At 44.8% G+C, this 23,186-nt stretch overlaps 1 protein-coding gene across 2 annotated transcripts; it reads left to right on the top strand.

Annotated features, from left to right (window-relative positions):
* The first annotated feature begins 10,596 nt into the window (after window positions 1-10,596).
* LOC101115059 (zinc finger protein OZF-like) lies at window positions 10,597-19,262 on the top strand. Of its 2 annotated transcripts, XM_042232570.2 has the most exons (5): window positions 10,597-10,863; window positions 11,415-11,589; window positions 13,903-13,941; window positions 14,803-14,929; window positions 16,166-19,262. In XM_042232570.2, exons 2-5 carry the CDS (start codon window positions 11,518-11,520, stop codon window positions 17,638-17,640), a joined length of 1,713 nt encoding a protein of 570 aa, XP_042088504.1. In that variant the 5' UTR covers window positions 10,597-10,863; window positions 11,415-11,517; the 3' UTR covers window positions 17,641-19,262. The 2 variants fall into 2 exon arrangements, with proteins under 2 accessions (XP_042088504.1, XP_042088505.1); XM_042232571.2 differs by lacking the exon at window positions 11,415-11,589.
* The last annotated feature ends 3,924 nt before the right edge of the window (window positions 19,263-23,186 follow it).

A 23,186-nucleotide genomic window follows, 5' to 3' on the forward strand; every position in this document is an offset into this window, starting at 1 on the left:
TTTCCTATTTGAAACCAGTCTGTTGTTGCATGTCCAGTTCTAACTGTGGCTTCCTGACCTGCATACAGATTTCTCAAGAGGCAGGTTAGGTGCTCTGGTATTCCCATCTCTTTCAGAATTTTCCACAGTTTATTGTGATCCACCCAGTCAAAGGCTTTGGCATAGTCAATAAAGCAGAAATAGATGTTTTTCTGGAAATCTTTTGCTTTTTCCATGATCCAGTGGATGTTGGAAATTTGATCTCTGGTTCCTCTGTCTTTTCTAAAACCAGCTTGAACATCAGGGAGTTCACGGTTCACGTATTGCTGAAGCCTGGCTTGGAGAACTTTGAGCATTACTTTACTAGCATGTGAGATGAGTGTAATTGTGCAGTAGTTTGAGCATTCTTGGCATTGCCTTTCTTTGGGATTGGAATGAAAACTGACCTTTTCCAGTCCTGTGGCCACTGCTCAGTTTTCCAAACTTGCTGGCATATTGAGTGCAGCACTTTCACAGCATCATCTTTCAGGATTTGAAACAGCTCAACTGGAATTCCATCACCTCCACTAGCTTTGTTCGTAGTGATGCTTTCTAAGGCCCACTTGACTTCACATTCCAGGATGTCTGGCTCTAGATGAGTGATCACATCATCATGATTATCTTGGTCGTGAAGATCTTTTTTGTACAGTTCTTCCATGTATTCTTGCTACTTCTTCTTAATATCTTCTGCTTCTGTTAGGTCCAGACTATTTCTGTCCTTTTTCGAGCCCATCTTTGCATGAAATGTTCCCTTGGTATCTCTAATTTTCTTGAAGAGATCTCTAGTCTTTCCCATTCTGTTGTTTTCCTCTATTTCTTTGCATTGATCGCTGAAGAAGGCTTTCTTATCTCTTCTTGCTATTCTTTGGAACTCTGCATTCAGATGCTTATATCTTTCCTTTTCTCCTTTGCTTTTCGCCTCTCTTCTTTTCACAGCTATTTGTAAGTCCTCCCCAGACAGCCATTTTGGTTTTTTGCATTTCATTTCCATGGGGATGGTGTTGATCCCTGTCTCCTGTACAATGTCACGAACCGCATTCCATCATCAGGCACTCTATCTATCAGATCCAGGCCCTTAAATCTATTTCTCACTTCCACTGTATCATAAGGGATTTGATTTAGGTCATACCTGAATGGTCTAGCCGTTTCCCCTACTTTCTTCAATTTGAGTCTGAATTTGGCAATAAGGAGTTCATGATCTGAGCCATAGTCAGCTCCTGGGTCTTGTTTTTGTTGACTGTATAGAGCTTCTCCATCTTTGGCTGCAAAGAATATAATAAATCTGATTTCGCTGTTGACCATCTGGTGATGTCCATGTGTAGAGTCTTGTCTTGTGTTGTTGGAAGAGGGTGTTTGCTATGACCAGTGCATTTTCTTGGCTAAACTCTATTAGTCTTTGCCCTGCTTCATTCCACATTCCAAGGCAGAGTGATGAGGCTGTGGCTCCCGGAACTAGCTTCCCTTCTTGTCCTCCCTTGTGACCTAGTGACATTCCAGTGCACCAATGAAGTCCCCTCATGACATTTGCCTGTAGCCCCTCTGGGTACAACAATAATGCTGGTTGTCTAGAGGCCCTCTTTGTCTCTGGGCTTTCCTCCTACTAAGTTAAGCAGGCTCCCAGGATAGCATGTCTGTGAGAGCTCAGCTGCTTCAGCCATGTCTGACTCTTGTGACCCCATGGACTGCAGCCCATCAGGCTCCTCTGTCCATGGAATTCTCCAGATAGAATACTGGAGTGGGTTGCCATTTATTTCTCCAGAAGATCTTCCCCACCCAGGGTTCCAACCTGAGTCTTCTGTTGTCTCCTGAGTTGCAGGCAGATTCCTTACCCGCTGAGCCCTCAGGGAAGCCCACAAAGAAACTACAGGGGACTGAAAATAACTGTGCCTGTGAAGTTAGGACAAGTTATAAACAGTCAGATGCCAAAAAACCTACCACCCAGGTATGGCTTCTGAGGTGTCTGGAGCAAAAGCAGGGCGCTATGCACGAGCCCTGCCGGAAGTGCCACCAAGGGCGTGGGCAGACGACCTAAACTAGCTTCAAACGGATCGGGGCAGATACAATTAAAAAGAAAAAACAACCACGAGACATCGGAAAAGAGCAACGTACTAACTGCTACTTCCTCCTAGGACATTGGCTGCCGTGATCACAGTCTGAGCACGTGTGAAATGGGGCAACTTATCCCCACCTCCCTGGTGATTCAGCATTTAAGAATCCACTTGCCAATGCAGGGAACATGGGTGCGATCCCTGGTCTGAGAAAATTCCACGTGGGCAAAGCAACTGCGCCAGTGCCCCGCAGCCACTGAGCCTGTGCAGTTACTGAAGGGAGTGCCGAGAACCTGTGCTCCACCTGTGCTTTCACTAAGCGCAGGGTGAAAAAGCTGGCTGAAAACCCAACATTCAAAACGCTAAGATCATGGCTGTGGCTCAGATCATGAACTCCTTATTACGAAATTCAGACTCAAATTGAAGAAAGTAGGGAAAACTGCTGATCATTCAGGTATGACCTAAATCAAATCCCTTATGATTATACAGTGGAACTGAGAAATAGATTTAAGGGACTAGATCTGATAGACAGAGTGCCTGATGAACTATGGAATGAGGTTCATGACATTGTACAGGAGACAGGGATCAAGACCATCCCCATGGAAAAGAAATGCAAAAAACAAAATGGCTGTCTGGGGAGGCTTTACAAATAGTTGTGAAAAGAAGAGAGGTGAAAAGCAAAGGAGAAAAGGAAAGATATAAGCGTCTGAATGCAGAGTTCCAAAGAATAGAAAGAAGAGATAAGAAAGCCTTCTTCAGCAATCAATGCAAAGAAATAGAGGAAAAGAACAGAATGGGAAAGACTAGAGACCTCTTCAAGAAAATTAGAGATACCAAGGGAACATTTCACGCAAAGATGGGCTCGATAAAGGACAGAAATGGTCTGGACCTAACAGAAGCAGAAGATATTAAGAAGAGGGAATATTAAGAGATGGGAATACCAGACCACCTAACCTGCCTCTTGAGAAATCTGTATGCAGGTCAGGAAGCAACAGTTAGAACTGGACATGCAACAACAGACTGGTTCCAAATAGGAAAAGGAGTACGTCAAGGCTGTATATTGTCACCCTGCTTATTTAACTTCTATGCAGAGTACATCATGAGAAACGCTGGACTGGAAGAAACACAAGCTGGAATCAAGATTGCCGGAAGAAATACCAATAACCTAAATATGCAGATGACACCACCCTTATGGCAGAAAGTGAAGAGGAGCTAAAAAGCCTCTTGATGAAAGTGAAAGAGGAGAGCGAAAAAGTTGGCTTAAAGCTCAACATTCAGAAAACGAAGATCATGGCATCCGGTCCCATCCCTTCATGGGAAATAGATGGGGAAACAGTGGAAACAGTGTCAGACTTTATTTTGGGGGGCTCCAAAATCACTGCAGATGGTGACTGCAGCCATGGAATTAAAAGACGCTTACTCCTTGGAAGAAAAGTTATGACCAACCTAGATAGTATATTCAAAAGCGGAGACATTACTTTGCCGACTAAGGTCCGTCTACTCAAGGCTATGGTTTTTCCTGTGGTCATGTATGGATGTGAGAGTTGGACTGTGAAGAAGGCTGAGCGCCGAAGAATTGATGCTTTTGAACTGTGGTGTTGGAGAAGACTCTTGAGAGTCCCTTGGACTGCAAGGAGATCCAACCAGTCCATTCTGAAGGAGATCAACCCTGGGATTTCTTTGGAAGGAACGATGCTAAAGCTGAAACTCCAGTACTGTGGCCACCTCATGCGAAGAGTTGACTCATTGGAGAAGACTCTGATGCTGGGAGGGATTGAGGGCAGGAGGAGAAGGGGACGACCGAGGATGAGATGGCTGGATGGCATCACGGACTTCATGGACGTGAGTCTGAGTGAACTCCGTGAGTTGGTGATGAACAGGGAGGCCTGGCGTGCTGCGATTCATGGGGTCGCAAAGAGTCGGACACGACTGAGCGACTGAACTGAACTGAAGATCATGGCATCCGGTCCTGTCACTTCATGGCAAATAGATGGGGAAACAATGGAAACAGTGAGAGGCTTTATTTTCTTGGTCTCCAAAATCACTGCAGATAGTGACTGCAGCCATGAAATAAAAGACACTTGCTCCTTGGAAGAAAAGCTATGCTCAAACTAGGCAGCATATTATAAAGCAGAGACATTACTTTGCCAACAAGTCTCCGTGATAGCCAAAGCTATGGTTTTTCCAGTAGTCATGTATGGATGTGAGAGTTGGGCCATAAAAAAAGGCTAAGTGCTGGAGAATTGGTGCTTTTGAACTGTGGTGCTGGAGAAGACTCTTGAGAGTCCCTTGGACAGCAAGGAGATCCGATCAGTACATCAGAAAGGAAATCAGTTCTGAATATTCATTGGAAGGACTGATGCTGAAGCTGAAACACCAGTACTTTGGCCACTGATGCGAATTACTGACTCACTGGAAAAGACCCTGGTACTGGGAAAGACTGAAGGCAGGAGAAGGGGCAAAAGAGGTTGAGATGATTATGAGTCTGTTTACCTCAATTTGGGACTCAAACCCAGCCAAAACCCACAGTAGCTGGTTTCAGGACCTAATGAAGCTCAGGTCCTTGATGTCTCACGACAGAAAGAATTCAGTGATGACCAAGTGATAGGTAAGAAGTGGATTTATTTAGATTCAGGGAGAAGCACACTCCACAGACAGAGTATGGGCCATCACTGAGGGCTAGTGTGGCCCTGAAATGTGGCGTGGTTAGTTTTTATAGTCTTGATAATTTTACATGTTAATGAGTAGGAGGATTATTCCAACTATTTTTGGGAAGGGGTGGAGATTTCCAGGATTTGGGCCACCGCTCACTCCTTGGTCTTTTGACAGTGCCTTGGACCTCTCATGGCACCTCTGGGTGTGTCATTTCACTTACTGATTGAGGATCAAGGTCTAGTCTTGTCTGAAATCTTGGTCCCATTTGATTCTTTTTTTAAAAAATTTTTATTTTTACTTTATTTTACTTTACAATACTGTATTGGTTTTGCCATACATTGACGTGAATCCACCACCGGTGTACATGCGTTCCCAAACATGAACCCCCCTCCCACATCCCTCCCCATAACATCTCTCTGGGTCATCCCCGTGCACCAGCCCCAAGCATGCTGTATCCTGCATCGGGCATAGCCGGTTTATGTTATGAGCTCCCTGGTGGCTCAGACGGTAAAGCGTCTGCCTGCAATGAGGGAGACCCAGGTTCGATCCCTGGGTCGGGAAGATCCCCTGGAGAAGGAAATGGCAATCCACTCCAGCACTCTTGCCTGGAAAATCCCATGGACGGAGGAGCCTGATAGGCTACAATCCATGGGGTCACAAAGAGTCAGATCAGACACATTTATGTTGTGTCCTTGGGCTATGTCATTCTTTAAAAATTTGTGCCCTGCCTGCCCCTTTCCCTCCTGTTACAGTTGGATAGCATCACCGACCCGATGGACATGAGTTTGAGCAAACTCGGAGTTGATGCTGGACAGGGAAGACTGGCATGCTGCAGTCCATGGGGTCGCAAAGAGTTGGACATGACTGAGTGACTGAACTGAACTGTGACTGTAGCCCATCAGGCTCCTCTGTCCATGGGATTCTCCAGGCAAAAGTACTGGAATGGGTTGCCATTTCCTTCTCCAGGGGATCTTCCCCACCCAGGGGTTAAACCTAGTTCTCCCTGGTGGTGCAGAGGTTAAAGCGTCTGCCTGCAATGTGGGAGACCTGGGTTCGATCCCCGGGTCAGGAAGATCCCCTGGAGAAGGAAATGGCAATCCACTCCAGTATTCTTTCCTGGAGAATCCCATGAACGGAGGAGCTTGGTAGGCTACAGTCCACGGGTTGCAAAGAGTCGGACACAACTTCACTTTCACTTTTCCACTTTCACTTTCTCCCTCATTGCAGGCAGATTCTTTACCATCTGAATCACCAGGGAAGGCAGATGGTAAATGCATTTGTAGCTGTTGTTCCTCCGTCTCTGGCAAATGCTCTTGGCAAGTGCCAATTTGTAGTTGACATCAGCGAGGAATGAGGAAAAATGTGCAGCCAAGGAGAGAGCTTTAGGTTGTCCACATGCCATAGAGGTTCTTACCAAATAAGACTAGGAGTTTAGAGTCTTCCGTCACAACCCAGTCATGTTCTTTAAGGTCATTAATGGCTTGAGAGCCAGAGGCAGCCAGTTGATCTTGAGGTTTTATATGAGATTGAAAGCAACAGTTAGAAATAGACATGGAAAAACAGACTGGTTCCAAATAGGAAAAGGAGTATATCAAGACTCTATATTGTCACCTTACTTATTTAATTTATATGCAGAGTACATCATGAGAAATACTGGGCTGGATGAAGCACAAGCTGGAATCAAGATTGCTGGGAGAAATATCAATAACCTCAAGACGCTTACTCCTTGGAAGAAAAGTTATGACCAACCTAGATAGTATATTCAAAAGCAGAGACATTACTTTGCCGACTAAGGTCCATCTAGTCAAGGCTATGGTTTTTCCTGTGGTCATGTATGGATGTGAGAGTTGGACAGTAAAGAAGGCTGAGCACCGAAGAATTGATGTGTTTGAATTGTGGTGTTGGAGAAGACTCTTGGGAGTCCCTTGGACTGCAAGGAGATCCAACCAGTCCATTCTGAAGGAGATCAGCCCCGGGATTTCTTTGGAAGGAATGATGCTAAAGCTGAAACTCCAGTACTTTGGCTACCTCATGCGAAGAGTTGACTCATTGGAAAAGACTCTGATGCTGGGAGAGATTGGGGGCAGGAGGAGAAGGGGACGACCGAGGATGAGATGGCTGGATGGCATCATGGACTCGATGGGCGTGAGTCTGAGTGAACTCCAGGAGATGGTGATGGACAGGGAGGCCTGGCGTGCTGCTATTCATGGGGTCGCAAAGAGTTGGACACGACTGAGCGACTGAACCTAACCTAACTCAGATATGCAGATAACACCACCCTTATGGCAGAAAGTGAAGAAGAACTAAAGAGTCTCTTGATGAAAGTGAAAGGGGAGAGTGAAAAAGTTGGCTTAAAGCTCAACGTTCAGAAAACCAAGATCATGGCGTCTGGTCCCACCACTTCGTGACAGATGGGGAAACAGTGGAAATAGTGGCTGACTTTATTTTTTGGGGCTCCAAAATCACTGCAGATGGTGACTGAAGCCATCAAATTAAAAGATGCTTACTCCTTGGAAGGAGAGTTATGATTAACCTAGACAGCATATGAAAAAGCAGAGACATTACTTTGTCAACAAAGGTCTGTCTATTCAAGGCTATGGTTTTTCCAGTGGTCATGTATGGATGTGAGAGTTGGACTATAAAGAAAGCTGAGTGCCAAAGAGTTAATGCTTTTGAACTGTGGTGTTGCAGAAGACTCTTGAGAGTCCCTTGGACTGCGAGGAGATCCAACCAGTCCACCCTAAAGGAGATCAGTCCTGGGTGTTCATTAGAAGAACTGTTGTTGAAGCTGAAACTCCAATACTTTGGCTACCTAGTGTGAAGAGCTGATTCATTTGAAAAGACCCTGATGCTGGGAAAGATTGAGGGCAGGAGGAGAAGGGAACGACAGAGGATGAGATGGTTGGATGGCATCACCGACGCAATGGACATGGGTTTGGGTGGACTCCGGGAGTTGGTGATGGACAGGGAGGCCTGGCGTGCTGTGGTTCATGGGGTCACAAAGAGTCAGACATGACTGAGTGACTGAACTGATACTGAAATCTATTTCACTGGGAATGGTGGAGAGAGTCCCAGTCTTGAATCACTGAGGCTTCCTGAGGGATGAATTCTATGCTGCCTTCCAGGGGTAGGGCTCTGTGGCCTCTCAACCTAATGAAATTTACTTGATAGAGTTCTCTGACTTGACAATCATCTGTAAGTGAATTTAAAGTATAATATGTGAACCAATGCAACCAAATACAGCAATCAAGAATATCTTTTATCTAGGATTTCCTTGGTTTTCCAGTGGTTAAGACTCTGTGCTCCCAGTACAGAGGGCAAGGGTTTGATCCTTGGTTGGAGCTGGGATCCTGCATACAGGGCAATTAGGCAAAAAAAAAAAAAAAAAAAGGGCGGGGGGAGATGAACATGGAGCTCCCTGGAGTAGGGCATGGCAATCCACTCCAGTATTCTTGCCTGGAGAATCCCACGGACAGAGGAGCCTGGCGGGCTACAGTCCATGGGGTTGCAAAGAGTCAGACATGACTGAGTGACTAACACTAACATGGAGCTGGATAGTTAACTAATTAACTAAAATGTTAATTTCATAGTTTGTTTTGATCCACACAATCAAAGGCTTTGGCATAGTCAATAAAGCAGAAGTAGATGGTTTTCTGGAACTCTCTTGCTTTTTCAATGATCCAACAGATGTTGGCAATTTGATTTCTGGTTCCTCTGCCTTTTCTAAATCCAGCTTGAACATCTGCAAGTTCAGGGTTCATGTACTGTTGAGGCCTGGCTTGGAGAACTTTGAGCGTTACTTTGCTAGCATGTGAGATGAGTACAACTGTGTGGTAGTTTGAGCATTCATTGGCATTGCCTTTCTTTGGGATTGGAATGAAAATTCTCCTTTTCCAGTCCTGTGGCCACGGGTTTATTCTTGACCTCTGGTTTCTTGACTATGCCAAAGTCTTTGACTGTGTAGATCACACAACACACTGTGAAAAATTCTTAAAGAGACTGGAATACCAGACCACCTGACATGCCTTCTGCAAAACCTATATGCAGGTTAAGAAGAGTTAGAACAGGACATGGAACAACAGAATGGTTCCAAAATCGGAAAGGAGTATGTCAAAGCTGTATGTTGTTACCCTGCTTATTTAACTTATATGCAGAGTACACCATGAGAAATGCTGGACTGGATGAAGCACAGACTGAAATCAAGATTACTGCGAGAAATATCAATAACCTCAGATATGCAGATGATAGCACCCTTATGGAGAAAAGTGAAAAACTAAAGAGACTCTTGAAAGTGAAAGAGGAGAGTGAAAAATTTGGCTTAAGACTCAATGTTCAGAAAACTAAGATCATGGCATCTGGTCCCATCACTCCATGGCAAATAGATGGGGAAACAGTGACAGACTTTATTTTGGGGGGCTCCAAAATCATGGCAGATGGTGACTGCAGTATGGAATTAGAAGATGCTTCCTCCTTGGAAGAAAAGTTATGACCAACCTAGACAGCATATTAAAAAGCAAAGACATTACTTTGCCAATAACGGTCCGTCTAGTCAAAGCTATGGTTTTTCCAGTAGTCATGTATGAATGAGAGAGTTGGATTATAAAGAAAGCTGAGAACTTTCTTTGAAGAATTGATGCTTTTGAGCTGTGGTATTGGAGAACACTCTCGAGAGTCCCTTGGACTGCAAGGATATCCAACCAGTCCATCCTAAGGGAAATCAGTCCTGAATAGTCATTGGAAGGACTGATGTTGAAATTGAAACTCCAATACTTTGGCCACCTGATACGAAGAGCTGATTCATTTGAAAAGACCCTGATACTGGGAAAGATTGAAGATGATAGGAGAAGGGGTCGACAAAGGATGAGATGGTTGGATGGCATCACTGGCTCGATGGACATGGGTTTGAGCAAGCTCTGGAAGTTAGTGATGGACAGGGAAGCCTAGTGTGCTGCAGTCCATGGTGTTGCAAAGAGTCGGACAGGACTGAGTGACTGAACTGAACTGAACATGTTAATTAGTGCACCTCTTGCCCCTCCCCACCAGGTAAAACTATGAACTTTGACCTGGTCCAAAGGGTAAATATTCCAAGGACTCAGAAAGAATGCCTAAAACTTGCCACAACAAAGGGCTTACATCTTCCTCTAGTGATGGCCTTGGCACTCAACCCTGTTCTACCCTGTTTGGCTACCATACTCTAGCTTCTGAGTCCAGCTGCAATTAAAATTCTTTGTGATACAAACCTCTCTTTGCCTTAAAACTCCCTGACGTTTATTCCCTATCAGGACACCTTTAGTGTGGCTATTTGAATATGTGTTCGCAATTGTAACTCTCTGATCCTGTGTAAACGTGTCGGGCAACGGTATTGCCTCTGGGGTTTAGTTAGGTCCACAGCACCCGTTACAGAGTTTATTATCTGACCATATGGTTTTTCTGTTTGCCAGTAATGAAATACACCGAGATATTTTGTTGCATATAATTCCCTTTAAATTTTTTCCCTTCAAATCATACTGACTTGATTTTACTTGAAAATTTCTCAAGATTTTCATAAAAAAGCAATAAAAACTGAGGACTGTGGCTACTCTCAGTCTTTTCACGAGGGAAACGCTTGTTTGCTAAACCTGTATTAACTTCTAGCTGAGAAATGGTAGTTAAATCAGAATTTTGTAAAGACTGTACCTAAAGGCTTTCTTGGGTCTACTTTTTAACTTGTACTCTCGTCAGAACATGGTAAGGCGAGAGCCGGAGGGGTTTGTAACTCAAACCGGAAGCGAGGGAACTACACTACCCAGAAGACCACGCGCCGGTCAGCCTTGTTCTCCGCACCAATGAAGCCCCCAAACTCGGGCTCTTCCGGGATTGCGAAATAGGAGGGGGTGGGACTTCCGGCGTCTTTTTGATGGCGGTCGTTTGACGGCTTTTGCTGCCGACAGCAAAACCTGAGACTCTAAATAACTGGTGCAGCCGGCCTTAGAGAAACTGGGAAGAACCCAAGGGGCGCCGTCCACAGTGCACAGGAGTGAGCGGATTTCAGGACACTTCCAGGATTTTCGGCCCAGGTCTTCGCCATTATCTCGCGCGTCTGCTGGCACCACTGCGCCCGCAGGGTCCTATGGCAACCGACGCGCTGCAGGACCCGGCCCAGGTGACAGTTCCGTCTCCGGATCCTCGAGCCCCCATGAGGGTCTCCTGCTCGCAGCGCCGCGGCTTAGGCCCGTCTGCAGAACTTTAGGCGTGCGTGTGTGGCGGTCCCATTTCTGACACGCTGTGTGCTGAGGTGGGGTGTTAAAGGCCGTGGGCCCGGCACGTGCCTATCCTTGGAGGCGCACACGAGCCGGAGCATTTGGGAAACTTGGGGTTGGAGTCCTCTCCGCAGGGACAGGGCATATAAAGAGGAGTCAATCGTCTGGGTCAGCTGGGCCGACAGCATTCTGGGAGGCATGGAGGGTTGCGGATAAATTAGGAAGACGTTTGAGTTTTAAAGTATTTCAAAGCCAGCCCCGAGGAGTACAGACTGGGGAGGAGAAGATGAGAGTGGAGGCGGGGAGACCTGGGGGAGGCTTCTGAGTTAGAATCTGGAGTAAGATGTTTTATGGACGAGAGTGGTGGGTATGGAAGTTGCTGACCTGAAACAAATAGCCTGCCTTGTATTTCGCACACAAAAATAGGCTTAAAATTTTTTTTTTTAATTTTCAGGACCATTCGGGGAATTGCAACTGGGGTGTGTGACTATGGGGGAGCTAACACTTTTATAGAGATTACAAAAGAAGTTAAAAGGGCTGTAGGCACCAAAGAGCCCATGGCTTTTCATTGGCTGAGTCCTTTCCAGGAAAGAGGAGACTCTTCCTCTGGAATACCATTCTTGTCTCAGGTCAGTGAGGGCTCCCTCTTCTGGTGTGCCAACTCTAATTGAGGTTTCTGTTTATTTATTTTTTTTTCCAAAGGAACGTAACAGGTAGTATTCCTAATAAGCCTTACAGGTAATTGGCACGATTGGCTGGTGAAGTAAATGTGGCTCTGAGCTAAAGACAGAGTAAAGGACAATAAAGGTTTTCTTTACGACCAGAGGCCACACTGATGTGAGAAGTCAGTTTTAGGGAGAGAAGAAAAGTTGAATTTGAGACATGCTATTTCTGAGATTCCAAAATTGAGGTAATGTAGGGGCTGGTAGAATCTATAGTCTGGAATTGAGGGAGGAGGTCACTGGCTCAAGGATGTCCTTGTGGTGACACCTAAGTCGGGATCTCAAATTTAGGTGGGAAAATCGTTTCACTTTTCTGTGAAAGAGGACCTGAGATGAAAGAAGAGGTGGGGCTCGAGGGCAGAGTGGATAGGACTGCTGCCTGAAAATGGGAGGGTCCTGAGGCTCTAGGGCTTTCTAAGAAAGCAAGGGTGGGTATAAGGAGTAAAGAGCTTTGGCTGGGAAGGAGGTGGAGAAGGAGGGGTGAGGTTGTGTACATTGACTGTGAGGAATACTCAGCCAGATGACTGTCTATTCCTTTTGGAGCCACAAAAATTGGGCGATGCTGACCAGTCAGTCAATCTTAGGTTCAGTTAAGGGCATAGGTGCCTAAGCTTTTCCGGGAAACTATAAGGTTAAAAATATATGGATTTAACAAGTTAATCTTGTATAAGCAAGTACTCACTGTTTAAAATGAGAATGAATATCTGTGCTATAATAATATACATATGTTTAGGTTTTATCTTGGGCTCCTTGGAATTTCCTAGCTTTAGGACTGTTCTTTGTTAAAACTTGCCCCTGTTTCACACAGGCGTTTATTTATAATTGAGGTGACTTAGAATTGGACTGGTCACCAGGAAATAAGGGGAATAGAAGGCTAAATTCTCAGCCCCACATGGAAGTTCCCAAGAATCAGAGGGGAACTGGAGATTATGTATAAAAATTGCTGAGGAATGAAATTCAAGGAGCCTCAAGATTGCCGAACACCTTGAAATGATGGAAGTCCTGGGAGGGTGGCATGTACTGACAGGGCCTGAAACCCCCTTCTGCCTTCTACCCGCACTACCTAGACCTAGACATCCCTTCCATTGGGCTGTTCTAAGTTGTATCCATTACGGTAAGCCAGAAGTGAGAAAAGTGTTTTCCTAGCTTTCATAGGTTATTTGATCAAATTAGCAATACTGACAGGTTCAGGGGAATTCCTGGATTTGTAGCCAGTTTGACCGAAGTACTGGTAGCCTGAGGGCCAGGGATTGGAACTGGCTTCTCAGAAGAGGGCAGTTTATGGGACTGAGCTCTTAAACCTATGGTCATGTATTTTAGGGAGTATAATAATAAGAGTGAATTCTGTCATGAAATCAAATAATTGGTGGTAGAAAAGAGATACTTTGTCTCAGAAAGCCTTGAAAGATATGTAAGGAAATCCTGATTAAAAAAAAAAAAAAAACATTTATAGAAATCTTCAGTTCAGTTCAGTCGCTGAGTCGTGTCCAACTCTTTGCGACCCCATGAATCGCAGCACGCCAGGCCTCCCTGTCCATCACCAACTCCTGGAGTTCACTCAGACTCACGCCCATCAAGTCCGTGATGCCATCCAGCCATCTCATCCTCTGTCGTCCCCTTCTCCTCCTGCCCCCAATCCCTCCCAGCATCAGAGTCTTTTCCAATGAGTCAACTCTTCGCATGAGGTGTCCGAAGTACTGGAGCTTCAGCTTTAGCATCATTCCTTCCAAAGAAATCCCAGGGCTGATCTCCTTCAGAGTGGACTGGTTGGATCTCCTTGTAGTCCAAGGGACTCTCAAGAGTCTTCTCCAACACCACAGTTCAAAAGCATCAATTCTTGAGCGCTCATCCTTCTTCACAGTCCAACTCTCACATCCATACATGACCACAGGAAAAACCATAGCCTTGACTAGCCGGACCTTAATCCTGTGTTATGTCATAGTGAATCTTAGTCTGGGAGACGTTAATAATGCATTTGATGTTTACACAACATTAGGAGATAGACCTCTTAAGTGTTGCCCTTTTACACCTGAAGACACTGAAATTCAAGGAGGTTGGGTCTTTATTAAAGGCTATCTGAGTTGTCAGGTTATAGCTGTGAGGTCAGAGGTCAGCCTGAGGTGACTCATCTGCAGGAAAGGGAAAGGAGGACACAGTTCCGCCTTTCCATCCTCACCAAGATGACCCTGATCTCAGATCCTCCCCTCCCTCTTTTCACAGGTTCCCATGGTAGCAGCAACTTTTATGGTCCCTGGACAGGTAAGTGGAAGAAGCCTCAGTACATCTCCTGACGTCATCCCACCCCTGGTGTTGACACACAGATGCAGGAGACAGTCATCCTTGGGTTGTTGGGCTTTAGTTCTGGCCCTGGGGTCACCTCAGGCACAGGACCCGTGAAGTGGTACTGAGGTGGTCTCCTGTATCCACTGGAGAAGGTGAGGTGGTGAGATATTCCTGGGACTAGAGCCAGCCTGTGTGTGTGCCTGAAGGTGAGACCAAGTCCGGTGTGTCCAGGAAACTGCAGGACCCAGGGTGTGGGTGGATGAAGACAGAGCAGAGCCTTTCCTGGGGTGGCAGCCTGAGGAGCTGCATGATTTTCTGCTGTGCAGGGTGAGAGACAGTCGCCTGACATGACACCACGATGTCTGCCTTTAAGTGAGAGTAGGGACACTGTGTCTGAGACGGGAAGTGAGAAGTAGGAGTGACGGGACTTCCTTGGTGGTCCAGGGGCCAAGACTCTGCGCTCCCAATGTAGGGGGCCCAGGGTTCGATCCCTGGTCAGGGAACTAGATCCCACATGCCACAAATAAGAGCTGGTGCAGCCAACAAAAAGTAGGAGTGATGAGCAGGACTGTCCAGAATTAGGTATCCTCATGCTGAGTCTGAGATGTGGCAGGGGTGTCTCACGGGAGGTGTCAGGTGTACAACTAGACACACATCTGGAGATCAGGTGGGGGCAGGGTCCAGGTGTGAAGATACTCCTGAGCAGGTGGACCGCAGGTGGACCATGTCAGATTCAGGCCCTCAGGTCACGGTGTTGGTGCCATGAAGCCTGAGGGGGTTGGGGGGAGTGTTTTTGGTTACAGAGGCCGCTGTGAACTCGTGTCCCCCTCCTGACAGGGCCATGTGACCTTTGAGGACGTGGCGGTGTCCTTCTCCCAGGAGGAGTGGGGGCTCCTCGGCGAGGCTCAGAGACTCCTGTACTATGACGTCATGCTGGAGAACCTGTCCCTGATAGCCTCCCTGGGTAAGAACTGCGTCCGCACACACCGCTCGTGCTGGGCTCGGCCCTTCTCTCTGCTTGGCTCACTCCAGCCTTCCCAGCCTGGGCCATGGACACTGCTTCCTTCCCTGGCTTCCTGGCATTTCAGCTTTGTGCCCCAACCTGTGCATGTCTAGTCCTGTAGCACATGCCCTGAAGCCTTTCACAGAAGAGTTTGGTCTCGGAGCCCTGTTAACTGTCCACTTCCAGTTTGCGTTGCCATCGCTTGTGTATTGGCTGTTGTGCTGGGTGGAAAATCGATGTCACAGGTTTTAACCCTGTCTGTATGCACTGCTTGTCTCAGGAATTAGAGACGTGGTTAGCATTTATGGTCAACACTAGGTTATTTTTGGAAGAATATATATATATATTTTTTTTCCTGAAGTCTGTCATTGGTTGATTGACCCTGGGCCAGTGTCTTTCTCATAATGGCCCCATTTTCTCTTCAGGCCTTTGATCTAGTAAGTTTCACAGTCACCCTACCTGACCTGGGGATGGAGGTGGCCCTGGGTCCCTGATGAGGTAGACACTTCTCTAGTCATTGGAAGAGGGTTACTGGATCCTGGGCCTGGTGAGCAGGGGCTGTAGGACCGCACATTATAGGTCATTTCTAATCCTACAGGGAAATGTCCTTTGTTCACTGGTGTTTTAGTCCCCAGATTCATCCTGGTCACTCTCTTTTCTTTCTTTTCTTCCCTGTTTGGACACTTGGCCCACTTATCCTTTCACTGTGACTTCTCACCTCTCTCTGTCTTCTGCCTTAGTGTCCTCCACATCTGCCCTCTCCCTCTCTCTTTGAAATGTTCTCCCATATTATGTGTTTAGTATATCGTATATGTTTAATGTGGTTTTAAAGTTGCATGTTTTCTTGTATGGTATTTGAACACCAGGCAAACAGATATAATTGCATTTTCCTGGATTAGGACACACGTCAGTTCTACAGAGCTGACACTTGTCTCCACCAGAAAACCCTGCTGACTGCCACTGGCCAAGGACTGAGTTGTTCCAGGGTCTCCTCCTGGCACAGCTCCATATCCCGTGTTCTCCTTGGTTTGAAACATTTCTATTTTTGTGACCACCAGGGGCTAAGAAATGCATAGTATCCCCTTCTACCGCTTGACCCTTCCTCCCTTGTTTTGAACACAAACCCATGGGCTCATTCCTACATGTATCCTTCCCCACCAGAGTCTCCATACTTACCAGCATTTTTTATGGTTTCAGGGTGTTGGCGTGGAGGAGATACCGAAGAGGCCGGTTCTGAACAATGTGTTTCTGCAGAGCAAGTGACACGAGACAGGCATCCACGGGTGGACTCATCTATCCTGAAGGCTGTCACTTCCACTGACATGTGTGCTCTGGTGGAGAAAACCCTGCCCTCTTCTGGGGCTTCTGGGAAAATGCTCACTTCTCACTTGCAGCAGTGCCAGACACAGCTAAGTGGAGAGAAACGTCTCAGGAAGGACGAGAATGGGGCCTTGCTCGTGACAAGCTGCAAGATCTTTGTACCTGACACTGTGTTCACATGTGGAGAGGTTGAGGAGGATTTCCTCGGTAGCCTTGGCTTTCTCCAGCACCAGCCCTCCCACGATGGAGAGCATCCACGCAGAAGCAGGCAGAGCAGGGGAGCCTCTCACCCTGGGCAAGGGCATTACAAATGCAGCGAATGTGGCAAAGCCTTCAGTAAGAAGTACAAATTCACAGAGCACCTGAGAGTTCACACCGGAGAAAAGCCATATAAGTGCAATGATTGCGGGAAATTCTTTAGACTCCGGGGGGGTCTCTCTCATCATCGGAGAGTTCACACAGGAGAAAAGCCTTTCGATTGCAGTAAATGTGGGAAAGTCTTCATCTACAAATGTAAGCTTGTTCAGCACCAAAGAGTCCACACTGGAGAAAGACCCTATGAGTGTCAGGAATGTGGGAAAGCTTATGCCCGCAAGGATTCACTTGTCCAGCACCAAAAAGTCCACACTGGAGAGAAACCTCATAAGTGCAGTGAATGTGGGAAGCTCTTCCTGTACAGAAATAAACTCCTTGTGCACCAGAGAATACACACTGGAGAAAAGCCTTTTAAGTGCACTGAATGTGGGAAGTCCTTTAGTTACAAAACAAGTCTTATTATCCACCAGAGAACTCACACTGGAGAAAGGCCTTATATGTGTGGTGAGTGTGGGAAAGCTTATGTCAACAAAAAGAGTCTTATTGTCCACCAGAGAATCCACAGTGGAGAAAAAGTTTATGCCTGTAAGAAATGTGGGAATTTGTTTATGAGCAGCTTTGCCCTCAACAAACACCAGAATGTTCACACTTCACAGAGGCGTTATGAGTGCAGTGAATGTGGGAAAGGGTTCAAGAGGAAAATCACACTCGATGAGCACCAGAGAATCCACACTGGAGAAAGACCCTATGTGTGCAATGAATGTGGGAAAGCCTTCAAGCTGAAGAACACACTAATTAGCCACCAAAACGTCCACACTAGAGCAAAGCCTTTCCAGTGCAGTGAATGTGGAAAGCCCTACAGTAACAAAACAAGTCTAATTGTCCACCAGAGGATCCACACTGGAGTGAAGCCCTTTCAGTGCAATGAGTGTGGGAAGCCTTACAGTTACAAAACAAGTCTAATTGTCCACCAGAGAACCCACAGTGGAGAAAGGCCTTATGCGTGTAGTTCTTTGTACACAGCTCCAAGGTCATGATTGTGTGTGTGTGTGTGTGTGTGTGCACTCAGTCGCTCTATCATGTCCAACTCTTTGCAACCCTGTGAACTATAGCCTGCCAGGCTCCTCTGTCCATGGGACTCTCCAGGCAAGACTATTGGATTGGGTTGCCATTTCCTACTCCATGGGATCTTCAGCCCAAAGGACTGAACCCATGCCTCTTGTATTGGCAGGCGGACTCTTTACCACTGCGCCACCAATGGTCACACTGGAGAAATGCCTTCTGGACTCATGCTTTCCTTCACTTGAGTTAATATCTAGTAGCACAACTCCTCGTCATAGAGTAAGTGAATGTTACACTCATGTAGGTCAGTCCAACTCTTCTGAAAGTGGTGGTGTCCTTTTATAGTCTCATCAGAAGCACCATAAGCCAAGATCCTGTCCTTTACATTCTCACTTGGTATGTTCAGGCTTTCCCATTTTAGTGACACCACAGTTGCATAGTGGGACCAAGTGATTTTAATTTGCATTTCTCTAATGATGTGATGCCAAGTGGTCTTCCATGTGTTGATTTCCAACCACATATCATTCTTGACATTTCTGTTCATATAACTTGTTCTAATTAGTGAGTTTTGACATTTTGTCATTGCTTACTGATTAAGGTACTCTAATGGAAATACCTAGCAATACAGTCTTCCAGAACTGGTTTTGTCTTTTCAATCACTTATCCAGAGAAAAAGTTTTTAATTTTATTGTAGTCTAATTTGTTATTCTCTTTACTTTTTCCCTTGCTTCCTCCTATAACTTTTATGGTTTGGGGTTTTTACTGATGTAAGGGAATTATTTTCAGTTAATTGTGGAGATTATTTTTTAAAATATGGACACCCAGTTCCTGCCATGATAGTGATTTAAAGATTACATCTTTCCCCTGAATTGCTTTAGTACTTTATTGAAGGTGAATCATTTATGTATGTTTATTTTTGGAATTTCTATTCTGTTGCATTTACCTACTTTATTTATGCCAGTATTTTCATGTATTGACTAATTTGTTTTCATAATATGTCTTGAAATCAAAGTTGTGTACTCCCTTGACTTCCTTTTTTTTTTCTTCAAAGTCTTCATAGTCATTCTTGGATCTTTGCTTTTCATATGAAGTGTAGAATCCACCTTCTAGTTTATACAGTACAAAAATCCTACTAGGAGTTTGACTGGGATTGCATTGATTTGTTTTTATTTTTGATTTTTGGCCATGCTATTTGGCTTACAGGATCTAGAGTCCCTCAACCGAGGCAATGGCAGTGAAAACACAAGAGTTCTAACCAGTGGACCACCAGGACATTTCCTTAATTTTCAATTTAGGAAGAAATACTGAGTGTCCCAATCCATAAACATGATAAGTCTCCTTTTATTTAGATCTTAATTTTTGTTAACAGTGTTTTTAGATTTCTTTTTATTGGTCTTGCATATGGGTTTTCTAAATCTGGTAATACTATGAATGGGAATTAAATTTTTTTCCTTTGTGAATTGTTCAGTGCTAGTACACCGAGAGAGATATCAAACTGCAGATAGAAGCAATCCTTCTTAATCATTTTATAAATCTACAAAAAGTTATAAATACTGTATTTTTGAACCATTATTAAAATATTCCTATTAGCATAAAAGAAGGACAGCTGCTCATTGTTCTCAATTCAGCATTATCCTGGAGTTCCAATTTCATTAAAAGGCAAAATAAAAATATGAAGCAATTGGAAAGGAGGAAATAAACCATCTATAGTATGTCCTTAGTTTTCATCTTCGCTAGTAGTCCACATATGGACACTCAGTGACTGGACTCATAAACTCATTATTATTTTTTTTTTTTAATCACCCATTTGCTGCCCTTACTTCCTTAGGAACCATCACCTTCTATGACACTATGCAACTTAAATAGAAGAACTGCTTATTGTATTTTTCTATCAAATACTAAGTTCCAGCAGGGACATATGTATTTAAATGTTGTGCACTGACATATTCCATATTCCTAGAAACATGTCTGAAACTCCTAGGATATATATTAATGTCTCAAAATATAGAACAAATTGAAAATACATACTTACTCATTTGTACATCTGTGGATATACTTTCTAACTCTCCTCACTCTGCTTTTTCCTTCAGTTTCCCTGCCCTCAGTGCTGAGTTATGGGAAGAAATCATGTTTTGCAAAAAGCCTTTAAATCAATTTAAAAATCCCCAGTAGGCATTTTCCTTCCCTCACTGAATAGAACTCAGGGTTTTTTTCCCCCATACATTCCCGTGGGATTTTGATTATTTCAAAAACCAGTTTCCCGTCATCACTTTCTTCCACTCCTGACAGATATCTGTCACACGGAGCATTTTCCATAGTTCTTGGTAGTTACACAGCCCCAAACATTTTTCAGAGTTTGTCTCCAGGCCCTACACAAACAACTGCTGGTGCACTTACAGGTGGTCACTTTGCCAGGGCCAGATGACATAGGGGGTCTAAACCTTTATCTCAGGCTTACGTGTCCTCACTGCAGATGCACAGAGGTTGCCAAGGCAGCCCTTGTCCTGGGAGCAAACACATTAGGTAAGTACCTCTTCATTTCAGGTAAGTATCTCTTCATTTCAGGTATCTGATTCTTAGAAGATGTTTATCTCAGGAAACCCAAGATTAACTGTTCTTTAAATTTTACTTACTGACATTAGGACAAAAAAAACAAAACAAAACACCTTAGATAGATCATATCTATGGATACATATAGATACAGACAACAAGAACAAACCCATAAAAACAGGAAAGGCATTTGCTGAACCAGAGGCAAGTTGCTCCTCATCAAGGTGCTTCAGGAATGCCTGACACCTCCCCCCTCTCCTCTAGATAAGGTGACAGTGAAAACGTTAGTTCAGTTGTGTCTGACTCTTTGCAATCCTAAGGACTGTAGCCTGCCAGACTCCTCTCCTTGGGATTCTCCAGGCAACAATACTGAAGTTGCCATTCCCTTCTCCAGGGGATCTTCCTGATTCAGGAATCAAACCCAAGTCTTCTGAATTGTAGGCAGATTACTGAGTCATGAGGGAAGCCGTCAAGATGAGGCAGGTTGTAAGTAATAAGATAAAGATGAGCTCCCAGTCTAGGTCAACACCTAGGTTCTGTGTGCATATGTGCTTAGTTGCTTTAGTCGTGTCCAACTCTTTATGACCCCATGGATCACCAGCCTCCTCTGTCCATGGGATCCTCCAGGCAAGAATACTGGAGTGTGTTTCCATGCCTTCCTCCAGGGTATCTTCCCGACCAGGACTGAACCCACGTCTCCTGCACTGCAGGCAGAATTTTACTACTGAGCCATCTGGGAAGTCCTAGGGTCTGTGTAGTCTCTGTTGATTGGGGCATGTTACGGAGCCTTTAATGATGTGTGTCTACATTTCTAGCCATAGTGGAAGCTGTTCATTGCATCTCAAGTACTTGGATATTCTCTTTCTCATAGTAATCAACACTCCATCCTCTTGGGGCCTCGGCTTCCATTCCTTACCTGTAAAAATGGATCCATTCTTCTTTCATCTATCCATCATCTACCTATATATCTATTTTCTATTTATATGCACGCATGCTCAGTTGCTCAGTCGTGTCCAACACTGTTGCGACCCCATGGACTGTAGCCTGCCAGGCTCCTTCTGTCCTTCAGATTCTCCAAGCAAGAATACCTATGAGTGGGTTGCCATTTCCTTTCTCCAGGGGATCTTCACCCAGCAATTGAAGCCTGGTCTCCTGCATTGGCAGGCGGGTTCTTTACCACTGAACCACCTGGGAAACCGACTTAAGTATCTATCACGTATTTATCTCTATCATTGGCCGTACTCTGGTTTCATCTCAGTAACATCCCATCTATAATTTTTTTAAACAGAGAACCTGGGACCAGACATTTTGGAAGAATGGCATCACCCTACACTCAATGAGAAGGGGGCATTTAGTTTAGAACCTTTGTGTCTCCACAGAACCTGTATGATCAGGGGAAGTTATCAGTCATTACTGCCTGTGGCTCCCTGGGGGTCATTAAGAGTGGAGCGGTCCATAACCTCAGCAATGTCACAGCTGTCGGACTCAGGCTTATGCAAATGCCCTGATTTCCACAGTAAATTCTACTGACATGTCTTTGTCATTTAACTTCATTTTGGGACTCTTATCAAGATTCCTGGTCCTCTCCTTTGTCCCTTATTTTGCTTTGTTTTCTACTTTTGTGACTTATTTTCATCATGCTGGTTATATTTCCTACAACCTTAAGTAGTAGTATAAAAATGAGGTTTACTGTGAATATTTTGAAGAAACCACTTGAGTATAAACTGAATAATGAGATTGATATACTGCACTCTTCCCTCACCAAGTCCCCAACCCGGGAAGGAACACTGCTCAAAACTGGTGAGGATCCTTCCAGACAGAAATGACAACTTCACACAAATGTTCAGGAAGATCTGAGAACAGCCCCTGCTTGACAGTGCGGAGTGGACTTCTCCTGTGTATTCCCTGTCAAACATCCTCACTGATGTCCAGTTGCCCATAGTCCCTGCTAGTGGGATGATTGCTTTCACCAGTCAGGAGTCGTGTCCTTACAGGTTCATATATGTTTATCAAGCTTCCGTTTTCTTCTATAAAATCATGAATAACTTGAGTTACATAATCTATCGTGATGAGAATAATGAAAATACAGCTGCAGAGTAATAAATGTAGATGTTACTTCTTTTAATCCAAAATCAAAGAGTATGACTTTCAGATTTGATTTTTAAAAAGTTGACATAAAGGTGTTGATTCAAGGACTTTGCTGGTTGTGCGGTGTATCAGGATCCGCCTGCCAATTCAGGGGACACAGGTTTGATGCCTAGTTTGGGAGGATTTCACATGTTGAGGAATCACGTAGCCTGTGTGCCGCAACAACTAAGCCGGAGCTCTAGAGCCTGTGAGTTGCAACTACTGAGTCAGAGCGCTACAACTACTGAAGCCCATATGCCCCAGAGCTCCTGCTCTTCAAGGAAAGAAGCCCAGGCACCACCACTGGAGTAAATTATCAATCTTTAAAAAGGGGTTGATTCAAATGAAAGAAAGCACAGAGTCCTAATCACCGGGGCACGAGGGAATTCCTCCTCCCTTGGATTTTTTGTAATTGAAATATTTATGGTGAAAACCAGTGATTCACATGCAGAAATCCTGTGTGTACTTTACCCAGTTTCCCTAACAGGAAGACTATATTATGATATCACAACAGTGATATTGACTTTGATACGATCACCTGAACTTATTCAGATTCCTCTAGTTATATTTGTACTCAAGTGTGTGTATGTTTATTTCTCAGGGTTTTTATTTTTATTTCTTCGCCACATCACATGGCATGTAGGATCTTAAGTTCCCTGACCAGGGATCAAACAGGTGCCCTCTACAGTGACACTCAGTCTTAACCACTGGACTGCGGGGAAGTCCCTCCTCCAGGTTTTCAAGCCACGTTCCTTTGTCCTACATGTGCCAGCAATATAACATACAGCCTCTCTCACTTTTTCTTCAGTTTTACTATTGATTTTATGGATTTTTAAACTCTATT

This window comes from Ovis aries, chromosome 14 (assembly GCF_016772045.2).
Source record: "Ovis aries strain OAR_USU_Benz2616 breed Rambouillet chromosome 14, ARS-UI_Ramb_v3.0, whole genome shotgun sequence".
Taxonomy (NCBI): domain Eukaryota; kingdom Metazoa; phylum Chordata; class Mammalia; order Artiodactyla; family Bovidae; genus Ovis; species Ovis aries.

Excerpts from the sequence above, each read along its gene's own strand:
- LOC101115059 (XM_042232570.2), top strand. The coding sequence starts at position 11,518 with ATGGCTTTTCATTGGCTGAGTCCTTTCCAGGAAAGAGGAGACTCTTCC. Across the intron at positions 11,590-13,902 it reads GAATACCATTCTTGTCTCAG|GTTCCCATGGTAGCAGCAAC; the intron begins GTCAGTGAGGGC and ends CTCTTTTCACAG. Across the intron at positions 13,942-14,802 it reads CTTTTATGGTCCCTGGACAG|GGCCATGTGACCTTTGAGGA; the intron begins GTAAGTGGAAGA and ends CCCTCCTGACAG.